This window comes from Tachyglossus aculeatus, chromosome 21, assembly GCF_015852505.1.
Source record: "Tachyglossus aculeatus isolate mTacAcu1 chromosome 21, mTacAcu1.pri, whole genome shotgun sequence".
In the NCBI taxonomy this organism is placed as follows: domain Eukaryota; kingdom Metazoa; phylum Chordata; class Mammalia; order Monotremata; family Tachyglossidae; genus Tachyglossus; species Tachyglossus aculeatus.
The window spans coordinates 16544604-16570125 of NC_052086.1; the positions used below are offsets into that span (position 1 = coordinate 16544604).

At 46.2% G+C, this 25522-nt stretch overlaps 1 protein-coding gene and 1 non-coding gene across 2 annotated transcripts in view; both read right to left on the reverse strand.

The window, feature by feature from the left end:
* Positions 1 to 16037, reverse strand: part of DNAJA3 (DnaJ heat shock protein family (Hsp40) member A3) — a 49736-nt gene extending 33699 nt beyond the window's left edge. Inside the window, exons 1-2 of the mRNA XM_038762731.1 lie at positions 15635 to 16037; positions 2797 to 2930 (exon numbers count right to left, since the gene is read on the reverse strand). Coding sequence (XP_038618659.1) covers positions 2797 to 2930; positions 15635 to 16037 — 537 coding nt within the window. The remainder of the gene's footprint in view (positions 1 to 2796; positions 2931 to 15634) is intronic.
* An 8521-nt stretch (positions 16038 to 24558) lies between these two features.
* Positions 24559 to 24691, reverse strand: LOC119943125. Its single transcript, XR_005455603.1, has one exon. It is a non-coding gene; the product is annotated as a small nucleolar RNA SNORA7 (small nucleolar RNA).
* Between the last annotated feature and the right edge of the window lie 831 nt (positions 24692 to 25522).

The following is a 25522-nucleotide window of genomic DNA, read 5'->3' on the forward strand; positions in this document are numbered from 1 at the left end:
CATTTCAAAGAATAAAAATAAAAAAGTTATGTCTCCTAGATCAGTACACTGACGTGAATTTTGTAATGCCCAAAACATTTCTTTTAAGCACCCCAGCCTCCGTGTGCGAGGGTACATTGTGGCCAGTGACGAACGGAGTTTTCGCTGTCACAAGCCAAGCCAAGGGAGTCAGAGAAGATGGGTGATCGTGTCCTCCGGGCTCTCGGCAGAAGGTGTTCCCCCCCTTGCTCATCAAGTGGAAATGGGAGCAGACGGGGTAGGGCATGGGGAAGGCCTGATGCAGCATGCGGGCAACAGGTGTGCCAACTACAGTGGCCTAACGGGCATTCCCCTGGCATATCCTGGGGATGGCAAACCCAGTTCCAGTGAGAGTTAACTTGAAGCAATACTGATCTTAATGACAAACTGGTCAGGCGAGGTGGAGCAGGTTCTCCACCCAACCTATTTTCCACTAGCCAAATGGGTCCGTTTATTTCACCGGCTTTCCGGCCATCCAGAGCTTAAAGGGTTTCTTTATTCACCTTTTCAAACTGAAGTTCACGTGCTTATGAATAATAATTATTATTATCGTATTGACTTCCCAGACTGAGCCCCTTCCTTCCTCTCCCCCTCGTCCCCCTCTCCATCCCCCCCAATCTTACCTCCTTCCCTTCCCCACAGCACCTGTATATATGTATATATGGTTGTACATATTTATCACTCTATTTATTTATTTATTTATTTATTTTACTTGTACATTTCTATCCTATTTATTTGATTTTGTTGGTATGTTTGGTTCTGTTCTCTGTCTCCCCCTTTTAGACTGTGAGCCCACTGTTGGGTAGGGACTGTCTCTATGTGTTGCCAATTTGTACTTCCCAAGCGCTTAGTACAGTGCTCTGCACATAGTAAGCGCTCAATAAATACGATTGATTGATTGATTGATTGATTAGTGCCTATTAGGTGGCAAGCGCTGTTCTAAACCCTGGAGGTAGATACAAGGTAATCCCTGTCCCACATGGGCCCCAGAGTCTAAGTAAGAGACAGGACAGGAATTTAATCATTCATTCATTCAATCGTATTTATTGAGCGCTGTGTGCAGAGCACATACTAAGCGCTTGGGAAGTACACCCCATTGTACAGATGAGGAAACTGAGGTGGTGAAAAGTTAACTAACTTACCTGAGGTCACACACACAGGCAGTGGAGCCAGAATTAGAACCCAGGTCCTCTGAACCCCGTGCTCTTGGCTAAGTGCCAAGCACTGTGCTAAGTACTCGGACACCGTACTAAATTTACTGACAAATCAGCATTCAAGAATAATAAGTCACGGTTTTAATATAAAATTAGAAAAAGTGTGCTTGTGTCTCAACAGTCCATCATTTCAACTCAAAAGGGACCTTACTGACTTTGCTCCGCTTTGATAGTTGGTTTGTTGGGGTTTTTTTTGCATTGAACCTAGTTATTTTTCATTCCAAAGGTAAACTGTCCAAAAACCTATTACAGCTGCATGACATGATTAGATATTCTTTGGATACTTTCACTACTAACAATGCCTTAGGATGTTGAATTAATGTAGCTTTTCATCCAGGATTTCAAAATACAGGTTCACTCCCAAGATGATTGGGTTACGTTCCTTGAAAACGTAATAATAATAAATATGGTATTTGTTCAGCACTTACTACGTGCCAAGCACTGTTCTAAGCGCTGGCGTAGATACAGGGTAATCAGGTTGTCCCATACGGGGCTTATACTTCTAATCCCCATTTTACGGATGAGGTAACTGAGGTACAGAGAAGTGACTTGCCCAAGTTCACACAGCGGACAAGTGGCGGTGGCAGGATTAGAACCCATGTCCTCTGACTCCCAAGCCCATGCTCTGTGCTCCAAAACCAACGCTGAAGTGAAATAAAACACAACATAGAGAGCAGCAGTGTGGCCTAGTGGATAGCACACAGGCTAAGGCATCAGAAGGACCTGGGTTCTAATCCCAGCTCTGCCACTCGTCTGCTGTGACGCCTCGGGCAAGTCACTTCACTTCTCTGAGCCTCATATTAAGACTGCGAGCCCCATGTGGGACAGGGACTGTGTCCAATCTGATTTGATTGCATCCACCCGGCGCTCAGTACAATGGCTGGCCCATAGTGAGTGCTTAACAAATGCCACAATTATTATTGTTATTATTATTACTACTAATAATAGGTAAAAATTACGCTCCCTTCCCATCCCTGTCCTACTTAGAGAAGTTACTAAAATAGCATTAAGTGTACAAGAGGCAAATCAAAGGTGGGAGACAGAGAAGGGCCTGAGTAATTTAAAGTGTAAAATATCAACCCCCGAGAAACTGATAATTGGCTCTGTAGTGTGAGTGCCCAACAGTGATAATGTCCTAGTCCCAAGGTTAAGAAAAACAGCCCTTTGTCAGAATTTCTTCTAATGATTCCTCCTGGACTTTTGAATACTCGAAAAGGATTGATCAAAATAAAAGTCACGAGACTGTTGTCATCCTTTTTAGGGTCCCCGCCCAGATAACCCAGCATTAGTTAGCATGGAGAAGCAGCCTGGCTCAGTGGAAAGAGCCCGGGTTTGGAGTCAGAGGTCATGGGTTCAAATCCCGGCTCCGCCAATTGTCAGCTGTGTGACTTTGGGCAAGTCACTTCACTTCTCTAGGCCTCAGTTACCTCATCTGTAAAATGGGGATGAAGACTGTGAGCCCCCTGTGGGACAACCTGATCACCTTGTAACTTCCCCAGCGCTTAGAACAGTGCTATACACATAGTAAGCACTTAATAAATGCCATTATTATTATTGTACACACCTGGTAATAGGCCTTCTTGATTTCCTTCTGGCTGGCAGTGCGGGGCACTCCTAATATCTGGTAATAGTCTTTGGTGAAGAAAGAGGAGCTCGTGTGAAATGGAGCAGCAAGGATTAAAGGATGACATTTTCTTCCTGGAGAAAGACAAAATGGAAAATCAGATCAGACTGAAGACAAGCAACCCAGGAGAACAGAGAGGGAAATGCAAAATCCTTCTGGAACCCACCTCATGAGAGCTGGAAAAAAAAAAAAATCACACTGTTAAGCTTTAGAATCTGTTCCCCGGGGAGGCTTTCAAAGTCTGCTTAACTTCAGAGATAGCTCAAGGCCAACGTTTAGACCCTGTCTTTGCCATGGCAGGAAAGTATATTACGTGTGAGGTTTAGTACGCACGTGAACACAGTACGCTGGGCAGTGGGTACAATTTACAACACCAACATTAATGGAAGTCTGGAGTTCACTAGCTAGATGTTGCCATTTATGATTACATTGTATTTTTCCCAAGGTCCATATCACTGGCTGGCATGTTAAAGTGCACTGATGGGAAGGGCCTGAGCCTGGGAATCAGATGATGAGAATAATAATAATAGTATTTGTTAAGCACTATGTGCCAGGCACTGTACTAAGCACTGGGGTGGATACAAGCAAATCGGGTTGCACATAGTCCCTGTCCCGCCTGGGGCTCACGGTCTTAATCCCCATTTTACAGATGAGGTAACTGAGGTACAGAAAAATTAAGTGACTTGCCCAAGGCCACACAGCAGACAAGCGGCAGAGCCGGGATTAGAACCCATAACCTTCTCACTCCCAGGCCTGCGCTCTATCCACTATGCCATGACCTGGGAGAAGAATGCCTGTTTCTTTTTCACTTTTTAAAATTGGCATTTGTTTAGCACTTACTATGTGCCAGGCACTGTCCTAAGCACTGGGGTAGATACGAGCTAATCTGGTTGGACACAGTCATGTCCCACATGGGGCTCACAGGATTAGTCCCTGTTTGACAGATGAGGTAACTGAGGCACTGAGAAGTGAAGTGACTTGGACAAGGTCACACAGCAGACAAGTGACTGAGCAGGGATTTGAACATGTTGGGGCTCAGCCCATCATTGATGAAGGTTTCTGAGTCTGGCACCTCTGAGGTAGCAGGGCCAATAGGACCCTAACTACTAACGCGGGCAACAAGGATGGCAAGGGGCTACTGAGGCAACTCTCTGCCAGCTCACAGCACTAAGGCACTATGCCACAGTTGCTTCGACCATAAATAGGTTCCGCAAGCAATAAAAATAACTGTAGTATTTGTTAAGCTCTGTGCGCCAAGCACTGTACTAAGCACTGGGATAGACAGCAGATAATCCGGTTAGTCAGTCGATCCCTGCTCTGCCAACTGTCAGCTCTGTGACTTTGGGCAAGTTACTTCACTTCTCTGGGCCTCAGTTACCTCATCTGTCACTGTGAGCCCCCCGTGGGACAACCTGATCACCTTGTAACCTCCCCAGCGCTTAGAACAGTGCTTTGCACATAGTAAGCGCTTAACAAATACCATTATTATTATTACTATTTATTGAGTGCTTACCGTATGCAGATACCGCAGAACAGTGCTCTGCACATAGTAAGCGCTTAACGAATACCATTATTATTATTTATTGAGTGCTTACCGTGTACTGTACTAAGCACTTGGAAGAGAACAATATAACAGACACACTCACTGCCCAAAACGATCTTAAAGGCTAGCGGGGGAGACAGACAGGTACCTAAGTGTTGTGGGGCTGAATCCAGGGGAGGTCAGGGCTAAGCATTCATTCAATTGTATTTATTGAGCACTTACTGTGTGCAGAGCACTGTACTAAGCGCTTGGGAAGTACAAGTCAGCAACATTTAGAGACAGTCCCTCCCCAACAAGGGCTCACAGTCTAGAAGGGGGAGACAGACAACAAAACAAAACATGCAGACAGGTGACAAAACATGTAAAGGGGGTGGGAGAAGAGAAAAGGCGGGTTAAATCAGGGAAGGCCTCTTGGAGGAGATGGGCCTTTAATAAGGCTTTGAAGAGGGGGAGAGTGATTGTTGGATTTGAAAAGGGAGGGCATTCCAGGCCGGAGGCAGGACGTGGACAAGAGGTTGGCGGTGAGATTTAAGACGAGACCGAGGTACAGGGAGAAGGTTAGTACTAGAGGAGCAAAGTGTTCGGGCTGGGTTGCATTAGGAGACGAGCAAGATGAAGTTGGAGGGGGCAAGGAGATTGAGGAGTTTAAAGCCGACGGTGACGAGTTTCTGTTTGATGTGGCAGGGCACGGTCCCTGTCCCACACCGGGCTCGCAGTCTGGCACGCCTGTCAACTTGCTCATTATTATCGTTATTAATAACGATGATAATAATAGTGGTATTTGTTACTACGTGCCAGGCAACGTACTAAGCGCTGGATTACACTTCTGCTCCTGCTCTGATCCTAGGAAGAGCACAACTGGCAGCGATGGGGTGGAGGGCGCGCTGTGTAATCCAACAGCACTATAATCAATCAATCATCATCAATTGTATTTATTGAGCGCTTACTATGTGCAGAGCACTGTACTAAGAGCTTGGGAAGTACAAATTGGCAACATATAGAGACAGTCCCTACCCAACAGTGGGCTCACAGTCTAAAAGGGGGAGACAGAGAACAAAACCAAACATACTAACAAAATAAAATAAATAGAATAGATATGTACAAGTAAAATAGAGTAATAAATATGTACAAACATATATACATATATACAGGTGCTGTGGGGAAGGGAAGGAGGTAAGATGGGGGGATGGAAAGGGGGACGAGGGGGAGAGGAAGGAAGGGGCTCAGTGTGGGAAGGCCTCCTGGAGGAGGTGAGCTCTCAGTAGGGCCTTGAAGGGAGGAAGAGAGCTAGCTTGGCGGATGGGCAGAGGGAGGGCATTCCAGGCCTGGGGGAGGACGTGGGCCGGGGGTCGACGGTGGGACAGGCGAGAACGAGGCCTTAAGGTGAGGAGATTAGCGGCGGAGGAGCGGAGGGTGCGGGCTGGGCTGGAGAAGGAGAGAAGGGAGGTGAGGTAGGAGGGGGCCAGGGGATGGACAGCCTTGAAGCCCAGGGTGAGGAGTTTCTGCCTGATCGATCAATCAATCGATAGTATTTATTAAGCGCTTACTGTGTACATGGTAAAGCGCTTACTGTGTACATAGTAACTTCTTGGAAGAGTATAACAGAGTTGGCAGACATGTTTCCTACCCTCAAGGAGCTTAATCAATTCCTTCATACAGGCTTCAGTCCTGGTATTCCAAGGCTGAGGCCCATCCCAGAGTTTGGTAATTAAGCAGTGATGTACAGCTCTGGATATTATAAATTATTTATTTATATTAACATCTGTCTCCCTCTATAATAATAATGATGATGACGGCATTTGTTAAGCGCTCACCATGTGCAAAGCACTGTTCTAAGCTCTGGGGAGGATACAAGGTGATCAGGTTGTCCCAAGTGGGCTCAGTCTTAATCCCCCTTTTACAGATGATGTAACTGAGGCACAGGGAAGTCAAGTGCCTTGCCCAAAGTCACACAGCTGACCACTGGCGGAGCCGGGATTTGAACCCATGACCTCGGACTCCCAAGCCCGTGCTCTTTCCACTGAGCCACGCTATTCCCCTAGACTGTAAGCTCACAGTGGGCAGGGAATGTGTCTACCAACTCTGTCGTACTGTACTCTCCCAAGTGCTTAGGGGAGTGCTCTGCACACAGTAAGTGCTCCACAAATACCACTGATAGTGATGATGATAATCATAATGAGGATGAGGTTCACACACTCAGCTTAATGATGTCGAGAGGCAATAACTGGGCTTTAAGGTCGATTCCCACAGGAAGGCTTCCCATATTTACTACTCGACACTCTTCCCGCCCTTAATAAGCACACCGCCCCTCTCCAGGAGGCTCAACTAATTAAGAAAGAAGAAAATAAATTACAGAGCAGTGTGGCCTGGTGGATAGAGCAAACGCCTGGGAGTCAGAAGGACTTGGGTTCTAATCCTGGCTCTGCCACATGCCTGCTGTAGGCCTCAGTTACTTCATCTGTAAAATCATCATCAATCGTATTTATTGAGCACTTACTGTGTGCAGAGCACTGTACTAAGCGCTTGGGAAGTAAGGGGGAATTAAGACTCTGAACCCCGTGTGGGAAACGGACTGTATCCATCCTGAGTAGGCTGTAACTATACCAGCGCTTAGTACAGTGCCTGAAACACAGTAGAGCGCTGACCACATACCATCAAAAAAACAAAAACCCTACTCTCCTAAAAATACGATACCCTGAAGTGGCATTCACTCCTTGTACAGCATGGATTCAATCTCGAAAAATTCGGAAGAGTCCAAAAGAGCTCACAGGCTGTCAAAAACAATCACTGAACGACTCGATTATACAGAACGCAGGAGGCAGAAGCAATACTGATACCCAGATATTGCCATGGTCAAATTGAAGTTTTTCAGATATGAGGAGTAATAATAATAACAATAATATTATTATAATATAATAATAATTAATATATTTTATAATAATATACAATTATATTACATACAATATATTATGTTACGTTATTATATATTATATTATATGCTAATATAACATATAATATATAATAAATATATGATTGTATAATAATAATAATGGCATTTATTAAGCGCTTACTATGTGCAAAGCACTGTTCTCAGCACTAGGGAGGTTACAAGGTGATCAGGTTGTCCCACGTGGGGCTCACAGTCTCCATCCCCATTTTACAGATGAGGTAACTGAGGCACAGAGAAGTTAAGTGACTTGCCCCAAGTCTCAGGAGCCTGAATATGGGAGCTTGCACTGCAGGTTAAGAAAGACTCGTCTTTAGAAATTCAACTTCAGGGTAACTTTAGTCCAGTGCAGACCACGGCACAGGCAATGCACTTGAGTTCATGACTCAAAAGGAAAAACTTGCTGAATTCATGTGGGAGGTAGAAAGTATGCCAAGATTTGTGGACAGTGCTCTGCACACAGTAAGCGCTCAATAAATACGATTGAATGAATGAATGAATGAATGGAAGGGAGATGAGTCAATCAATCGTATTTATTGAGCGCTTACTGTGTGCAGAGCACCGCACTAGGCGCTTGGGAGAGTACGCTACAACAATATAACAAACACATTATTCCCTGCCTGTCTCCCCCTTTTAGACTGTGAGCCCACTGTTGGGTAGGGACTGTCTCTATGTGATGCCAATTTGTACTTCCCAAGCGCTTAGTACAGTGCTCTGCACATAGTAAGCGCTCAATAAATACGATTGATTGATTGATTGATTGCAACGAGTTTACAGCCTCGAGAGGGAAGGATTAGCTGGATAGATGACAGAGATGACGGATAAAAGACAGACAGATTAAATAAATAGCCATCTGAACAGATGAGTGAGCCTATAAAGTCCTTTAGACTGTGAGCCCACTGTTGGGTAGGGACTGTCTCTATATGTTGCCAACTTGTACTTCCCAAGCGCTTAGTACAGTGCTCTGCACACAGTAAGCACTCAATAAATACAATTGATTGATTGATTGATAGAGAACCTTCAGGAGCCAAGATAAGGAAATGGGCAACCAACAGGCAGGGTGGAGAGGGAGGTAGAATGGTAAGTTCACGAGAAGCAGCTTGGCTCAGTGGAAAGATCACGGGCTTCGGAGTCAGAGGTCATGGGTTCGAATCCCGGCTCTGCCACATGTCTGCTGTGTGACCTTGGGCAAGTCACTTAACTTCTCTGAGCCTCAGTTACCTCATCTGTAAAATGGGGATTAAGACTGGGAGCCTCACGTGGGACAGCCTGATCACCTTGTATCCCCCCCCAGCGCTTAGAACAGTGCTTTGCACATAGTAAGCGCTTAACAAATGCCATCATTATTATTATTATTCACTGTGGGCAGGGACTTCCAATTCTGTTATGGTGTACTCTCCCAAGAACTAAGTCAGTCAATGGTATTTTTTGAGTGCTTTACTGTGTGCAGAGCACTGTACTAAACACCTGGGAGAGTGCACTAGAACAGACACGTTCTCTGTCCACAATCGGCTTACTGTTTAGAGACGCCACAGGCAGCATGGCCTAGAGGATACAGTACGGGCGCAGGAATCAGCGGGACCTGGATTCGAATCCCGGATCTGCCCCTTGTCTGTTGTGTGACCCTGGGCAAGTCACCTCACTTTTCTGTGCCTCGGTTACCTGTAAAATTGGGATTAACGGGGACTGGGAGCCCCATGTGGGACAGGGACTGGGTCCAACCTGATTATTCTGTATCCACCTCACTACTTAGCACAGTGCCTAGCACATAAGTGCTTAACACATAGTAGGCGCTTAAAAACACCGTTATTATTATTATTTTATCTACTCCGGCGCTTATAAGGGTGTTGACAAATAGTAAGTGCTTTACAAATACCCTTATTATTTCTCTAGTACAGTGCTTAGGGCAATGCTCTACAAACAGTATAATAGTAATAAATACGATTGAATAATAATAACGTTGGCATTTGTTAAGCGCTTACTATGTGCAAAGCACTGTTCTAAGCGCTGGGGGGGGACATAAAGTGATCAGGTTGTCCCACTTGGGGCTCACAGTCTTAATCCCCATTTTACAGATGAGGTAACTGAGGTTCAGAGAAGTTGTGACTTGCCCAAGGTCACACAGCAGACACGTGGCAGAGCTGGGATTCGAACTCATGACCTCTGACTCCAAAGCCCGGGCTCTTTCCACTGAGCCACGCTGTTTCAATAATAATAATAATAATAATAATAATAATGACATTTATTAAGCGCTTACTACGTGCAAAGCACTGTTCTAAGCACTGGGGAAGTTACAAGGTGATCAGGTTGTCCCACGTGGGGCTCACAGTCTTAATCCCCATTAAGATTAATGCTGCTTCTCTAACTAATAATAGTAATAATAATTACTATGGTATTTAAGTGCTTACTATGTGCCAAGCTTACTATGTGCCAAGCACTCTTCTAAACACAAGACAATCAAGTTGTACACAGCCTTTGTCCCACGGGGGCTCATAGTCTCAACCCCCATTTTACAGATGAGGTAACTGAGGCCCAGAGAAGTGAAGTAATAATAATAGTTATGGAATTTGTTAAGCGCTTACTATGTACCAGGCACCGTACTAAGCACTGGGGTGGATACACGCAAATCAGGTTGCACATAGCCCTTGTCCCATGTGGGGCTCACAGTCTCAACCCCCATTTTACAGATGAGGGAACTGAGGCCCAGGGAAGTGAAGTAATAATAATAAATAATAATTATGGAATTTGTTAAGTGCTTACTATGTACTATGGAGAAGTAGCATGGCTCAGTGGAAGGAGCCCGGGCTTGGGAGTCAACGGTCATGAGCCCCACTGTTGGGTAGGGACCGTCTCTATATGTTGCCAACTTGGACTTCCCAAGAGAGAAGCAGTGTGGCTCAGTGGAAAGAGCCCGGGCTTTGGAGTCCGAGGTCATGGGTTCAAATCCCAGCTCCGCCAACTGTCAGCTGTGTGACTTTGGGCAAGTCACTTAACTTCTCTGTGCCTCAGTTACCTCATCTGTAAAATGGGGATGAAGACTGTGAGCCCCCCATGGGACAACCTGATCACCTTGTATCCTCCTCAGTGCTTAGAACAGTGCTTTGCACATAGTAAGTGCTTAATAAATGCCATTATTTTTTTTTTTAGTACAGTGCTCTGCACACAGTAAGCGCTCAATAAATACGATTGAATGAATGAATACACGCCAATCAGATTGGACCCAGTCCCTGACTCACGTGGGGCTCACAGTCTCAATCCCCGTTTTACAGATGAGGGCTCGCACAGAGAAGTGACTTACCCAAGGTCACAGTGACTCCCAAGGCCGGGTTCTTGTCACTAGGCCTTGCTGCTTGCCAATAAATATGATCGATGAGTGGTTTGGGTGACCATGGGCATGTACTGGAAGTCCCGGGCCGCCAAGTTTCTCCCTTTTGGGCCGCGGTGCTCGCGGGGGGCTGGGGCCTGCTCACAACTGGCTTCCGTGCAGCGTGGCTCGGTGCTTCCCAAGCTTTGTCCTTCCCAAGCGCTTAGTACAGTGCTCTGCACACAGTAAGCGCTCAATAAATACGATTGATGATGGAAAGAGCCTGGGCTTTGGAGTCAGAGGTCATGGGTTCTAATCCCCGCTCCGCCAACTGTCAGCTGTGTGACCTAAGGCAAGTCACTTCAAGCGCTTAGTACAGTGCTCAAGCGCTTAGTACAGTGCTCTGCACATAGTAAACGCTCAATAAATACGATTGATTGATTGATTCTCTGTTACCTCAGTCCCCTCATCTGGAAAATGAGGATGAAGACTGTGAGCCCCACATGGGGATCTACTGAGAGCTCACCTCCTCCAGGAGGCCTTCCCAGACTGAGCCCCCCTCCTTCCTCTCCCCCTTCCCCTTACCTCCTTCCCTTCCCCACAGCACCTGTATATATGTTTGTATGTATTTATTACTCTATTTTATTTGTACATATTTATTCCATTTATTTTATTTTGTTAATTTGTTTTGTTGTCTGTCTCCCCCTTCAAGACTGTGAGCCCACTGTTGGGTAGGGACCGGCTCTATATGTTGCTAACTTGTACTTCCCAAGCGCTTAGTACAGTGCTCTGCACACAGTAAGCGCTCAATAAATACGACTGAATGAATGAATGACAACCTGATCACCTCGCATCCCCCCCAGCGCTTAGAACAGTGCTCTGCACATAGTAAGCGCTTACTAAATGCCATCATTATTGTTATTCCGTGGCTCAGTGGAAAGAACCCAGGTTTAGGAGTCGGAGGTTGTGGGTTCCAATCCCGGCTCCACCACGTCAGCTGTGTGACCTTGGGCAACTCACTTGACTTCTCTGAGCCTCAGTCCCCTCATCTGTAAAATGGGGATCAAGACTGTGAACCCCACGTGGGACAACCTGATCACCTTGTATCCCCCCCAGCGCTTAGAACAGTGCTTTGCACATAGTAAACGCTTACTAAACGCCATCATTATTATTACTCCGTGGCTCAGTGGAAAGAACCCAAGTTTAGGAGTCCGGAGGTCGTGGGTTCTAATCCCGGCTCCACCACATGTCAGCTGTGTGACCTTGGGCAACTCACTTAACTTCTCTGTGCCTCAGTCCCCTCATCTGTAAAATGGGGATGAAGACTGTGAACCCCACATGGGACAACCTGATCACCTTGTATCCCCCCCCCAGCGCTTAGAACAGTGCTCTGCACATAGTAAGCACTTAACAAATACCACCATTATTATTATTCTGGGCCTCAGTCCCCTCATCTGTAAAATGGGGATGAAGACTGTGAGCCCCATGTGGAACAACCTGATCACCTTGTATCCCCTCCAGCACACAGAACAGTGCTTCACACGTAATGATGGCATTTATTAAGTGCTTACTATGTGCAAAGCACTGTTCAAAGTGCTGGGGGAGATACAAGGTGATCAGGTTGTCCCAAGGGGGGCTCACAGTCTTAATCCCCATTTGGGAATTGAGGCACAGAGAAGTTAAGTGACTTGCCCAAAGTCACACAGCTGACAAGTGGCGGAGCCGGAACTTGAACCCATGACCTCCGAATCCAAAGCCCAGGTTCTTTCCACTTAGCCACGCTGCTTCTCATAGTAAGCGCTTAACAAATACCATCATTATTATTATTCTCTGTGCCTCAGTTACTTCGTGTATAAATTGGGGATGAAGACTGTGAGCCCCACGTCTAACAACCTGATCACCTTGTATCTCCCCAGCGCTTAGAACAGTGCTTCGCACATAGCAAGTGCTTAACAAATGCCATCATTATTATTATTCTTCTCTGGGCCTCAGTTTCCTCATCTGTAAAATGGGGATGAAGACTGCGAGCCCCACATGGGCAACCTGATGACCTTGTATCCCCCCAGCGCTTAGAACAGTGCTTCGCACATAGAAAGCGCTTCGCACATAGAAAGCGCTTAACAAATACCATCGTTATTATTATTATTCCCTGGGCCTCAGTTCCCTCACCTGTAAAATGGGGATGAAAACTGCACCCCACGTGGGGCAACCTGATGACCTTGAATCCCCCCAGCGCTTAGAACAGTGCTTCGCACATAATAAGCGCTTAACAAATACTATCATTACTATTTTCTGGGCCTCAGTTCCCTCCTCTGTGAAATGGGGATGAAGACTGTGAGCCCCACGCGGGGCAACCTGATGACCTTGTATCCCCTCTTAGCGCTTAGAACAGTGCTTCGTGCATAGTAAGGGCTTAACAAATACCATCATTATTATTTTCTGGGCCTCAGTCCCCTCATCTGTGAAATGGGGATGAAGACTGTGAGCCCCACTTGGGGCAATCTGATGACCTTGTATCCCCTCCGAGCGCTTCGCACTCAGTAAGCACTTAAATACCATCGTTATTATTCTTCTTCTTCTCTAGGCCTCAGTTCCCTCCTCTGTGAAATGGGGATGAAGACTGTGAGCCCCACGTGGGGCAACCTGATGACCTTGTATCCCCTCTTAGCGCTTAGAACAGTGCTTCGCACATAGTAAGGGCTTAACAACTACTATCATTACTATTTTCTGGGCCTCAGTCCCCTCATCTGTGAAATGGGGATGTAGTCTGTGAGCCCCACGTGGGGCAACCTGATGACCTTGCATCCCCCCCCAGCGCTTAGAACAGTGCTTCGCACATAATAAGCGCTTAACAAATACTATCATTACTATTTTCTGGGCCTCAGTTCCCTCCTCTGTGAAATGGGGATGAAGACTGTGAGCCCCATGTGGGGCAACCTGATGACCTTGTATCCCCTCCCAGCACTTAGTACAGTGCTTCGCACATAGTAAGCACTTAACAAATACTATCATTACTATTTTCTGGGCCTCAGTCCCCTCCTCTGTGAAATGGGGATGAAGACTGTGAGCCCCACGTGGGGCAACCTGATGACCTTGTATCCCCTCCCAGCGCTTAGAAAAGCGCTTCGCACACAGTAAACACTTAAATACCATCGTTATTATTCATCTTCTTCTCTGTGCCTCAGTTCCCTCCTCTGTGAAATGGGGATGAAGACTGTGAGCCCCACATGGGGCAACCTGATGACCTTGTATCCCCCCCCAGCGCTTAGAACAGTGCTTCGCACATAATAAGCGCTTAACAAATACTATCATTACTATTTTCTGGGCCTCAGTCCCCTCCTCTGTGAAATGGGGATGAAGACTGTGAGCCCCACGTGGGGCAACCTGATGACCTTGTATCCCCTCCCAGCGCTTAGAAAAGCGCTTCGCACACAGTAAACACTTAAATACCATCGTTATTATTCATCTTCTGCTCTGTGCCTCAGTTCCCTCCTCTGTGAAATGGGGATGAAGACTGTGAGCCCCACGTGGGGCAACCTGATGACCTTGCATCCCCCCAGCGCTTAGAACAGCGCTTCGCACATAATAAGCGCTTAACAGATACTATCATTATTATTTTCTGGGCCTCAGTCCCCTCCTCTGTGAAATGGGGATGAAGACTGTGAGCCCCACGTGGGGCAACCTGATGACCTTGTATCCCCTCCCAGCGCTTAGAACAGTGCTTTGCACATAATAAGCGCTTAACAAATACTATCATTATTATTTTCTGGGCCTCAGTTCCCTCCTCTGTTAAATGGGGATGAAGACTGTGAGCCCCACGTGGGGCAACTTGATGACCTTGTATCCCCTCCCAGTACTTAGAACAGTGCATCACACATACTAAGCGCTTAACAAATACTATCATTACTATTTTCTCTGCCTCAGTTCCCTCCTCTGTGAAATGGGGATGAAGACTGTGAGCCCCACGTGGGGCAATCTGATGACCCTGTATCCCCTCCCCGCGCTTCGCACTCAGTAAGCACTTAAATACCATCGTTATCATTATTCTTCTTCTCTAGGCCTCAGTTCCCTCCTCTGTGAAATGGGGATGAAGACTGTGAGCCCCACGTGGGGCAACCTGGTGACCTTGTATCCCCTCTTAGCGCTTAGAACAGTGCTTCGCACATAGTAAAGGCTTAACAACTACTATCATCACTATTTTCTGGGCCTCAGTTCCCTCCTCTGTGAAATGGGGATGTAGTCTGTGAGCCCCACGTGGGGCAACTTGATGACCTTGTATCCCCTCCCAGCGCTTAGAACAGTGCTTCGCACATAATAAGCGCTTAACAACTACTATCATTACTATTTTCTGGGCCTCAGTCCCCTCCTCTGTGAAATGGGGATGTAGTCTGTGATCCCCACGTGGGGCAACCTGACGACCTTGCATCCCCCCAGCGCTTAGAACAGTGCTTTGCACATAGTAAGGGCTTAACAAATACTATCATTATTATTTTCTGGGCCTCAGTCCCCTCCTCTGTGAAACGGGGATGAAGACTGTGAGCCCCACGTGGGGCAACCTGATGACCTTGCATCCCCCCAGCGCTCAGAACAGCGCTTCGCACACAATAAGCGCTTAACAGATACTATCATTACTATTTTCTGAGCCTCAATCCCCTCATCTGTGAAATGGGGATGAAGAGTGTGAGCCCCACGTGGGGCAACCCGATGACCTTGTATCCCCTCCCAGCGCTTAGAACAGTGCACCGCACATACTAAGCGCTTAACAAAAACTATCATTGCTATTTTCTGGGCCTCAGTTCCCTCCTCTGTGAAATGGGGATGAAGAGTGTGAGCCGCACGTGGGGCAACCAGATGACCTTGTCCCCCCGCCGCCGCCGCCGCCGGCGCCGGCGCTCAGGAGGGTGCTTTGACACCCAGTGAGCGCTTACTAAGCGCCATCATCACCGTGCTCCTTTTGCTTATGGTGCCTAAAGCCGGTCCTCACCTTTGAGGCCGCCATTGGTGGTCAGCGTGAGGGCGGGCCCCGGGGGGCGGCGGCCGCGGCGGCCCGCCGGGCCCGGGGGGGAGGCTGAGGAGGAGGCCGAGGAGGCTGAGGAGGAGAAGGGGGCGGCTCCGTGCCCGTGTCGGTGCCCTTGCCCCCGGCCCCCGTTCCCCGCGGCGGCGGCGGCGGCGGCGGCGGAGCGGAGGCGGGCGGGCCCGGCGGCCGTCGCCAGCCAGCGGGACAGGCACCACGCCGCCATTTGGGGCCGGACCCGCACTGCGCCTGCGCGAGGCCCGGACCGGCCCACCACTGCGGCTGCGCGAGGCCCGGCCCCCACCACTGCGGCTGCGCGAGGCCCGGGCCCACACTGCGGCTGAGGCCCCACCTCCCCCCGCTTAAGGCGCATGCGCGCCGGCCGCCTCCAGCCCCCGAAGGAGAGACGTTCTGACACCGCGGCCCAGCGGCGCACGTGTGTTATTCATTCATTCATTCGTCCACTCATTCATTCACTCGTTCGTTCATTCATTCATTCACTCGTTCATTCACTCATTCGTTCACTCGCTCATTCATTCGTTCGTTCATTCATTCACTCATTCATTCATTCGTTCATCCGGTCATTCATTCATTCATTCATTCGTTCGTTCATTCATTCATTCGTTCATCCGGTCATTCATTCGTTCATTCACTCGCTCATTCATCCGTTCATTCATTCATCCGTTCATTCATTCATTCGTTCATTCATTCATTTGTTCATTCATTCATTCACTCGTTCATCCATTCATTCATTCGTTCTTTCACTCGCTCATTCATCCGTTCATTCATTCATCCGTTCATTCATTCATCCGTTCATTCATTCATCCGTTCATTCATTCATCCGTTCATTCATTCATCCGTTCATTCATTCATTCGTTCATTCATTCATTCACTCGTTCATCCATTCATTCATTCGTTCTTTCACTCGCTTGTTCATTCGTTCATTCATTCGTTCATCCGTTCATTCATTCATTCGTTCATTCACTCGTTCATTCATTCATTCGTTCATTCATTCATTCATTCATTCGTTCACTCCCTCATTCATTCGTTCATTCATTCGTTCATCCGTTCATTCATTCATTCGTTCGTTCATTCATTCGTTCATTCATTCATTCAATCGTATTTATCGAGCGCTTACTGTGCACAGAGCACTGTACCAAGCGCTTGGGAAGTACAAGTTGGTAACATATAGAGGGGGTCCCTACCCGGACAGCGGTCTCACAGTCTAGAAGTCATTCATTCAATCATGCATTCATTCATTCATTCAATCGTATTTATTGAGCGCTTACTGTGTCCATGACTCCCAGGTTCATGCTCTGTCCACTAAGCCAGGCTGCTTAGGTACATAAATACTGTGAGCCTGAGGGAGGAATGAATATCAAAGTGCTTAACGGCATTTAATGCCTCAGCCCTTCAGCTTCAAGCCCCAGAGGGCTGTCTTACATTCTGCTCTTTGAAATACTCATAATAATGGTGTTATTTGTTAAGCACCTTGCAAATGCCAAGCACTGTACTAAGCAGTACAGGTAGATACAAAATAATCAGATCAGATACAACCCCTGGGACACATGGAGCTCACAGTCTAAGCAGGAAGGAGAACAGGTATTTAATAATAATAATAATATTGGTATTTGTTAAGCGCTTACTATGTGCCAAGCACTGTTCTAAGCACTGGGGTACATGCAAGGCCATCAGGTTGTACCACGTGGGGCTCACAGTCTTAATCCCCATTATACAGATGAGGTAACCGAGGCCCAGAGAGCTTAAGTGACTTACCCAAAGTCACACAGCTGACAAATGGTGGAGTCATGATTAGAACCCATGACCTCTGACTCCCAAGCCCGGGCTCTTTCCACTGAGTCATGCTGCTTCTCATTACAGAACAGTACTTTGCACATAGTAAGCGCTTAAATGCCAACATTAGTATTATTATTATTATTTTTACAGGGAAGAAACTGAGCCCACTCTTGGGTAGGGACCGTCTCTATGTGTTGCCAACTTGTACTTCCCAAGTGCTCTGCACACAGTAGGCGCTCAATAAAATTATGATTGAATGAATGAATGTGAATGAATGATGCACAGAGAGGTGATGAGACTTGCCAAAGGTCACACAGCAAGTAAGTGGTAAGGTAAATGAGACGCAGCGTGGCCTAGTGGAAAGAGCACGGGCTGGGAGTCAGAAGGACCTGGGTTCTAGTCCCAGTTCGGCCACTTGTCTGCTTGCCATTTGGGCAAGTCATTTAACTTCTCTGTCCCCCAGTTACCTCTTCCATAAAATGGGGATTAAGACTGTGAGCCCCACTATTCTATTTATTTTATTTTGTTAATATGTTTTGTTTTGTTGTCTGTCTCCCCCTTCTAGACTGTGAGCCCACTATTGGGTAGGGACCATCTCTATATGTTGCCAAGTTGTACTTCCCAAGCGCTTAGTTCAGTGCTCTGCACACAGTAAGTGCTCAATAAATACGCTTGATTGATAGAACAGGGACTGTGTCCAACCTGATTAGCTTGTATCTATCCCAGCGCTTAGAACAGTGCCCGGTAGATAGTAAGTGCTTAACAAGTACTAAAAGTGACAGAGCCAGGATTGAAACCCAGGTTTTCTAAATCCCAGGCCCATGGTCTTTCCAGCGGGCCACGCTGCTTCTCCTCAAAAACCCGCGCTCTTTCCTCGCTGCTTCTCCGAACTTGGGATTGCAATGCAATACTAGAGTCAAAGGCTCCCAGCCCCAGATGGCATTCCAATTGCCATGCGCCATTCCCTCAGAAGACAGTCTACCATTTACTGGTCTCCCACTGCCCTCTCCCAGGGCGGGGCAAGAAGATTTTCCACTGGGACACCGGAAAAATCACGGGAACTACATCCTTAGAAGGCTCATCCAAAGGCTTCTGTCCAGATTCCTGATACTAGCTCTGCCACTTTTGTTAATAATAATAATAATAATAATGATGGCATTTATTAAGCATTTACTATGTGCCAAGAACTGTTCTAAGCGCTGGGGGGATACAAGGTCATGAGGTTGTCCCACGTGGGGCTCACAGTCTTCATCCCCATTTTACAGATGAGGGACCTGAGGCACAGAGAAGTTAAGTGACTTGCCCAAAGTCACACAGCTGACAAGTGGTGGAGCCGGGATTTGAACCCATGACCTCTGACTCCAGAGCCCGTGCTCTTTCCCACTGAGCCACGCTGCTACTACGTCCTTAGAAGGCTCATCCAAAGGCTTCTGTCCAGATTCCTGATACTAGCTCTGCCACTTTTGTTAATTGTCTATAGATAGTGATAGCTGTGACATTATACATACGATTTAAAGCTGCCTAAGTTTTCGAAAGAAACAAAGATATTTCACTCCCAGGGGAACAAAGAAGGATTGATGAGTACACATGGGCTTTCTTGGCTTCCTTCATTCTGTTTGGTGACCTCCCCGGCGCCCACTGAATTCTTATCATTCCTTTAGCTCAAGATATCCATGACATTATTCTTCGTGTCCTCCATTTCGCTTTTAGAGAGCTACAGCAAGGATCGTTTAGCTATATCTCAGATCCTCCCTGAAGAGGCACTCAAGTATTTGCAGCCTTCTTCAGCACTTCTGAATGCATGTATATCCAATTATTCATTTAAATATTTTTTCCTGTCACATCACACTCACTCCATTTCCTATCTGATCCCATATTCCTTTCACTGGCCCACTATTAATAGACACTGGGTATATCCATCCTCTCCATGAAACTATAAGCAGAAGTTCCTTAAGCAGGGAACATGGGTTTTGCTTCTGGTGTACTTCCCCAACTGTTTCGTTCTTCGCTCGACAGATACCATTACTACGACTCTTCTGCTAAGAGCCTAGCGGAAAGAGCAGTGGCCTGAGGATCTGAGTTCTAATCCCGGCTCCGCAACTCGCCTGCCGTGTGACATTGGACAAATCAGTTCACTTCTCTGTGCCTCAGTTTCCTCATCTGTAAAATGGGGGTTGAGATTGTGAGCCCCATGTGGGACAGGAACTGTGTCCCGTTGTTTATCTTGAATCTACCCCAGGGCTTAGTTCAGTGGTTGGCACATAGTACGCACTTAACAAGTACCATTTTTATTATTTCTACTACATTTATTTTGGGTTAGTAAAGTGATCAAACCAGTAAGTGTGTCCCTTGAAAAGATAATTTTCATAAACTGTATTGAACTTTCATTTGGTTAGACTTTTGACTCTTCGGAATTAACTCGTAAAAATATTTGTGTCATAAAATCCTTATTTGACTACTCCTCAGAAAGTAGGGCTACAGAAAGTGGAGTTGATCCCAGGAGTGGCCACAGCCTAAATGCTATTTGAAAATCACTGGCCTAAGGGAAGAAGACATTAAAAAAGATAAGAACCGTAAGCCGTGGGAGGTGGAGTGTACATGGATGTACAGGTGAGTCTATCTCTCTACAATTGGGTATTCAGCATGGAGGACCATAGAATAATAATAATAATAATAATAATGGCACTTAGTAAGTGCTTACTGTGTGCAAAGCACTGTTCTAAGCACTGGGGAATTTACAAGGTGATCAGGTTGTCCCACGGGGGACTCACAGTCTTAATCCCCATTTTACAGATGAGGTAACTGAGGCCCAGAGAAGTGAAGTGATTTGCCCCAAGTCACACAGCTGACAAGTGGCGGAGCCGGGATTTGAACCCACAACCTCTGACTCCAAAGCCCGGGCTCTTTCCACTGAGCCACGCTGCTTCCAGAAAGAAACCTTCAGAAGGTCTACAAAGACAGCATTGGTGGCTTGGGAAAAGCATGGACTTGGGAAAAGCAGGGAACCCAAGTCTTAATAGTTTCCGCTTGGCCGCTGCCCTGCCATGTAACATGGGGCAAGTTGCTTAACTTTTCTGGGTCTCAGTTTGGTCATCTGTAAAATGGGGATAAGATACCTGGTCACCTTCCCTCTTAGACTGGGACCCCTTTGTGGAACAGACTGAGGCTGAGCTGATCATCTTACCTCTTAGCCCCATTGTAAGTTCTTAGTAAATGCCAAAATTATAATAATAATAATGATGGTATTTGTTAAGTGCTTACTATGTGCAAAGCACTGTTCTAAGCACTGGAGTAGACGCAAGGTAATCAGGTTGTCCCACGTGGGGCTCACAGCCTTAATCCCCATTTTACAGGTGAGGTAATTGAGGCCCAGAGAAGTTAACCTGAGAAGTGGCGAAGCCAGGATTAGAACCCACGACCTCTGGCTCCCAAGCCCATGATCTTTCCACTGAGTCACGCTGCTTCTCTATCAGCTGTAGGACTTTGGGCAAGTCACTTAACGTCTCTGTGCCTCAGTCACCTCATCTGTAAAAGGGGTATGAAGACAGTGAGCCCCATGTGGGACAACCTGATCACCTTGTATCCTCCCCAGTGCTTAGAACAGTGCTCCGCACATAGTAAGCACTTAACAAACCATCATTATTTTTATTAAGTGGTGGAGCCAGGATTAGAACCCACAACCTCTGACTCCCAAGCCCATGCTTGTTCCACTAACCTATTGAGAACACTGACCCGACTAATCAAAACCAAAGGATCTAAAATGTGTACGCCTTATCCCAGCTCTAGTTGACCTGGCGACAGACATTTATCGTAATTATTTGGTTCCTCAGTTTCCCCATTTGAAACACCTGTCCCTCTCTACCTCACAGGAAGATTATGAAAATAAACAAAAAAGTTCTTGGAACTTCTTGGGAGAAAGGTTTTAAAAAAAAACTGGGGGGGCTTCCCCCCAGTTATTCCTTCATTAATTCTATATGGAGATAGCTGCCCAACCAACCAGACGCTCAATGGTTTATTGCTCCTGTAGCATTGTATATATATATATATACATGTATACATGTATATATGTATATATACATATATATGTATATATGTATATATACATATATGTATATATGTGTGTGTATATACATATATGTGTGTGTATATACATATATGTGTGTATATACATATATGTATATATACATATATATGTATATGTGTATATATACATACATATATGTATATACACACATATATATGTACATATACATATATATTTATACATGTATATATACATATATGTATACATACACATATACATATATATACATGTATATGTATATATACATATATATGTATATATGTATATATGTTTGTACATTTTTTTACTCTATTTTACTTGTACATATCTATTCTATTTTATTTTGTTAATATGTTTGGTTTTGTTCTCTGTCTCCCCCTTCTAGACTGTGAGCCCACTGTTGGGTAGGGACTGTCTCTATATGTCGCCAACTTGTACTTCCCAAGCGCTTAGTCCAGTGCTCTGCACAGAGTAAGCGCTCAATAAATACGATTGATTGATTGATTGATTGATTCTAGGGAACTAAACACAGTACCTGCATCTCTAAAACTGGCCTCTTTCGCGATTTGCCAAGTCTGATAAGATTGATTTTTTTTTTCTCCTACGATCAAACGTCCACGTCCTGGGTATTGAGTTGTGAGTTTAAATAGATGGCCTGCTTTAGGAAGCAGCACAGTCTAATGGATAGAGCACGGGCCTGAGGGTCAGAAGGACTGCTCTGCCACTTGTCTGATGCGTAACCTTCAGTCACTCAGTCAATTGTATTTATTGAGCGCCAACTGTGTGCGGAACAGAGAGTGCTTGCAGGTGGCAGAGCTTTCCAAATAGACCAGGTTTCTTAGTTTCCCTCATGGGAATCCTGACGTCTCAGGAATGTGCTTGCTGATGAATGCCCGATGAAGTGATACCGTAAATCATCTCCGCAGAAGCGGCGTGGCTCAGTGGAAAATCACGGGCTTGGGAGTCAGAGGTCAAGGGTTCTAATCCCGGCTCTGCCATTTAATAGTAATAATGATGGCATTTACAAGGTGATTAGGTTGTCCCACATGGGGCTCACAGCCTTCATCCCCATTTTACAGATGAGGTATCTGAGGTCCAGAGAAGTTAAGTGACTTGCCCAAAGTCACACAGCTGACAATTGGCGGAGCCGGGATTTGAACCCATGACCTCTGACTCCAAAGCCCGGGCTCTTTTCCACTGAGCCACACTGCATTTGACAGTTGTGTGACTTCACTTCTGTGGGCCTCAGTTCCCTCATCCGTAAAATGAAGACTAAGAGTGTGAGCCCCATGTGGGACAACCTGATTATCTTGTATCCACCCCACATTGCTTAGAACAATCCATCAATCAATCAATCAATCGTATTTATTGAGCACTTACTGTGTGCAGAGCACTGTACTAAGCACTTGGGAAGTACAAGTTGGCAACATACAGAGACAGTCCCTACCCAACAGAGGGCTCACAGTCTAAAAGGGGGAGACAGAGAACAAAACCAAACATACTAACAAAATAAAAGAAATAGAATAGATATGTACAAGTAAAATGGAGGAATAAATATGTACAAACATATATACATATATACAGGTGCTATGGGGAAATCAATCAATCGTATTTATTGATCTTTTAGAACACTTCTTGGCACATAGTAAGTGCTTAATGAATACCATCATTATTATTATTTATTATTACAATATAACAGACACATTCCCTAGTCTTTGTGGGAATGTCTAGGGGGGGAGACAGACATTAATATAAATAAACAAATTACAGATATAATGACCTTGGGCAAGTCATTTTATTTCTCTGGGCTTCACAACTGAACCTTCATCCATAAAATGAGGATTCAAACTGTGAGCTTCATGTGGGACACGGACTGTGTCCAACCTGATCAGCTTGTAGCTATCCCAGCCCTTTGTACAATCTCTAGCACATAGTAAGCACTTAACAAATACCATTTATAGCAACAGATGATTAGATCCTAGGGTTGGGCTGCCAGCATTGGACACCACCATCATCATTACTGTGGGATTTATTAAGAATTTACCATATGCCACGCACTGTTCTAAGCACTGGGGTAGATAGAAGATCGTCAGATCCCACCTGGGGCTCATAGTCTAGATAGGAAGGAGAGCAGTTATTGAATCTCCATTTGGCAGATGAGAGAACTGAAGCACAGAGATAATAATAATAATAATGATGGCATTTGTTAAGCGCTTACTATTTGCAAAGCACTGTTCTAAGCACTTGGGGATACACACAAGGAGATCGGTTTTCCCCCGTGAGGCTTACAGTCTTAATCCCCATTTTTTTACAGATGAGGGAACTGAGACTCAGAGAAGTTAAGTGATGCAAAGTCACACAGGTCACACAGCAGGTGATCACGGCACGTGGGGCCGGGATTATTAGTACCCAAGTTCTCTTACTCCTGGGCCTGCGCTCTTTCCATTAGGCCACACTGCTTTTGTTGCCATTTAAGCTTGGGTTACAGTGAGCAGGTAACTGGAGGGGCTTTATCTTTGGGGTTCAAATATAAATCAGGGTGAGTTCACCTCAGGGCTTTCCCTTCTTTCCCCTAACCTGCTCCTCTTGTCTTATGCCGCTGAGTCGTCTCCGACCCATAGCGACACTATGGACATATCTCTCCCAGAACGCCCTACTCTGCATCTGCAGTCGTTCTGGCAGTGTATCCGTAGAGAAGCAGTGTGTAGGAGAAGCAGCGTGGCTCAGTGGAAAGAGCCCGGGCTTTGGAGTCAGACATCATGGGTTCAAACCCTGGCTCTGCCGATTGTCAGCTGGGTGACTTTGGGCAAGTCACTTCACTTCTCTGGGCCTCAGTTACCTCATCTGTAAACCTGCTCACCTTGTAAGCTCCCCAGCGCTTAGAACAGTGCTTTGCACATAATAATAAATGCCATTATTATTATAGGGTAAAAATACAGAAGTAGTTTACCACTGCCGCCTTCCGCACAGTAAACTTGAGTCTCCACCCTCGACTCTCTCCCCTGCTGCTGCTGCCCAGCATGGGTGAGTTTTGCCTTGTAGCAGATTGCCTGCCACTCACTAGCCACTTGCCAATCTAGGAATGGAATGGGTAGGCCTCCGCTTGACTCTCCCTCCCGGGGACTGGTAGAGTCCTGGAAACTCTCCAGGTGCCACCCTGAGAGGGGTCTTCACCTTAGTTAAACCATGTATTTCTCCAATTTCCACCCACCTTCCCCAGGAGACTCTGATTCATTGTCCTCTCCCCAGAGCGCGTCCTCCCAACTAGCACTTCTGCCCCGCAGCCACCCAAAGCACGTCTGAACACATCGATTCTTGTACTCTCATCTTTAAGCACTTTTGGAGTCACTTCTCCATCTTTCCTTTCTTTTTCTTCCTATCGGTACATTCTGTGCCTGCCTCTCCCCTTCAGCTGTAAAATCCTAAGGGCAGGAATCTTGTCTTTTACCCACTATTCTCTACCAAAAGCTACTTAGTACAATGCTCCGCACAGAGCATGCTCAAGAAATATTATTCACTGATAAACTGAAGGAGCCTCACAATGGATTCCTAGGTTTAACAGATATTTTTTCCTTTAAATGGGCCAATCCCATATGCCCCAGGCAGGGCCGCTAGCATGTTTATACCTGCCGTGGAAGTGAAAATAGAGCTTCTTTAAGTCTTCCCTGCCTGCCTGAAGTGGCTAATGTTATTGTCAGGTCACCAGAGGGAATCCTCAGAGAAGCTACTTATTCTGACTTGTAAAACATGAGGATCAAGTTGTCAATCAATCAGTGGAATTCACTGAGCACTGTGTGCGAAACACTGTACTAAGCACTTGTGAGCCTCAAATCCAACAGACAATAATGCCTTATTGATGGCACATCTCCTTCAGGAGGCCTTCCATGATTAAGCCCTCCTTTCCTCTTCTCCCACTCCCTTCTGCATCGCCCTAACTTGCTCCCTTTATTAAATCATCTCCCCTCCCAGCCCCACAGTACTTACGTCCATATCTGTAA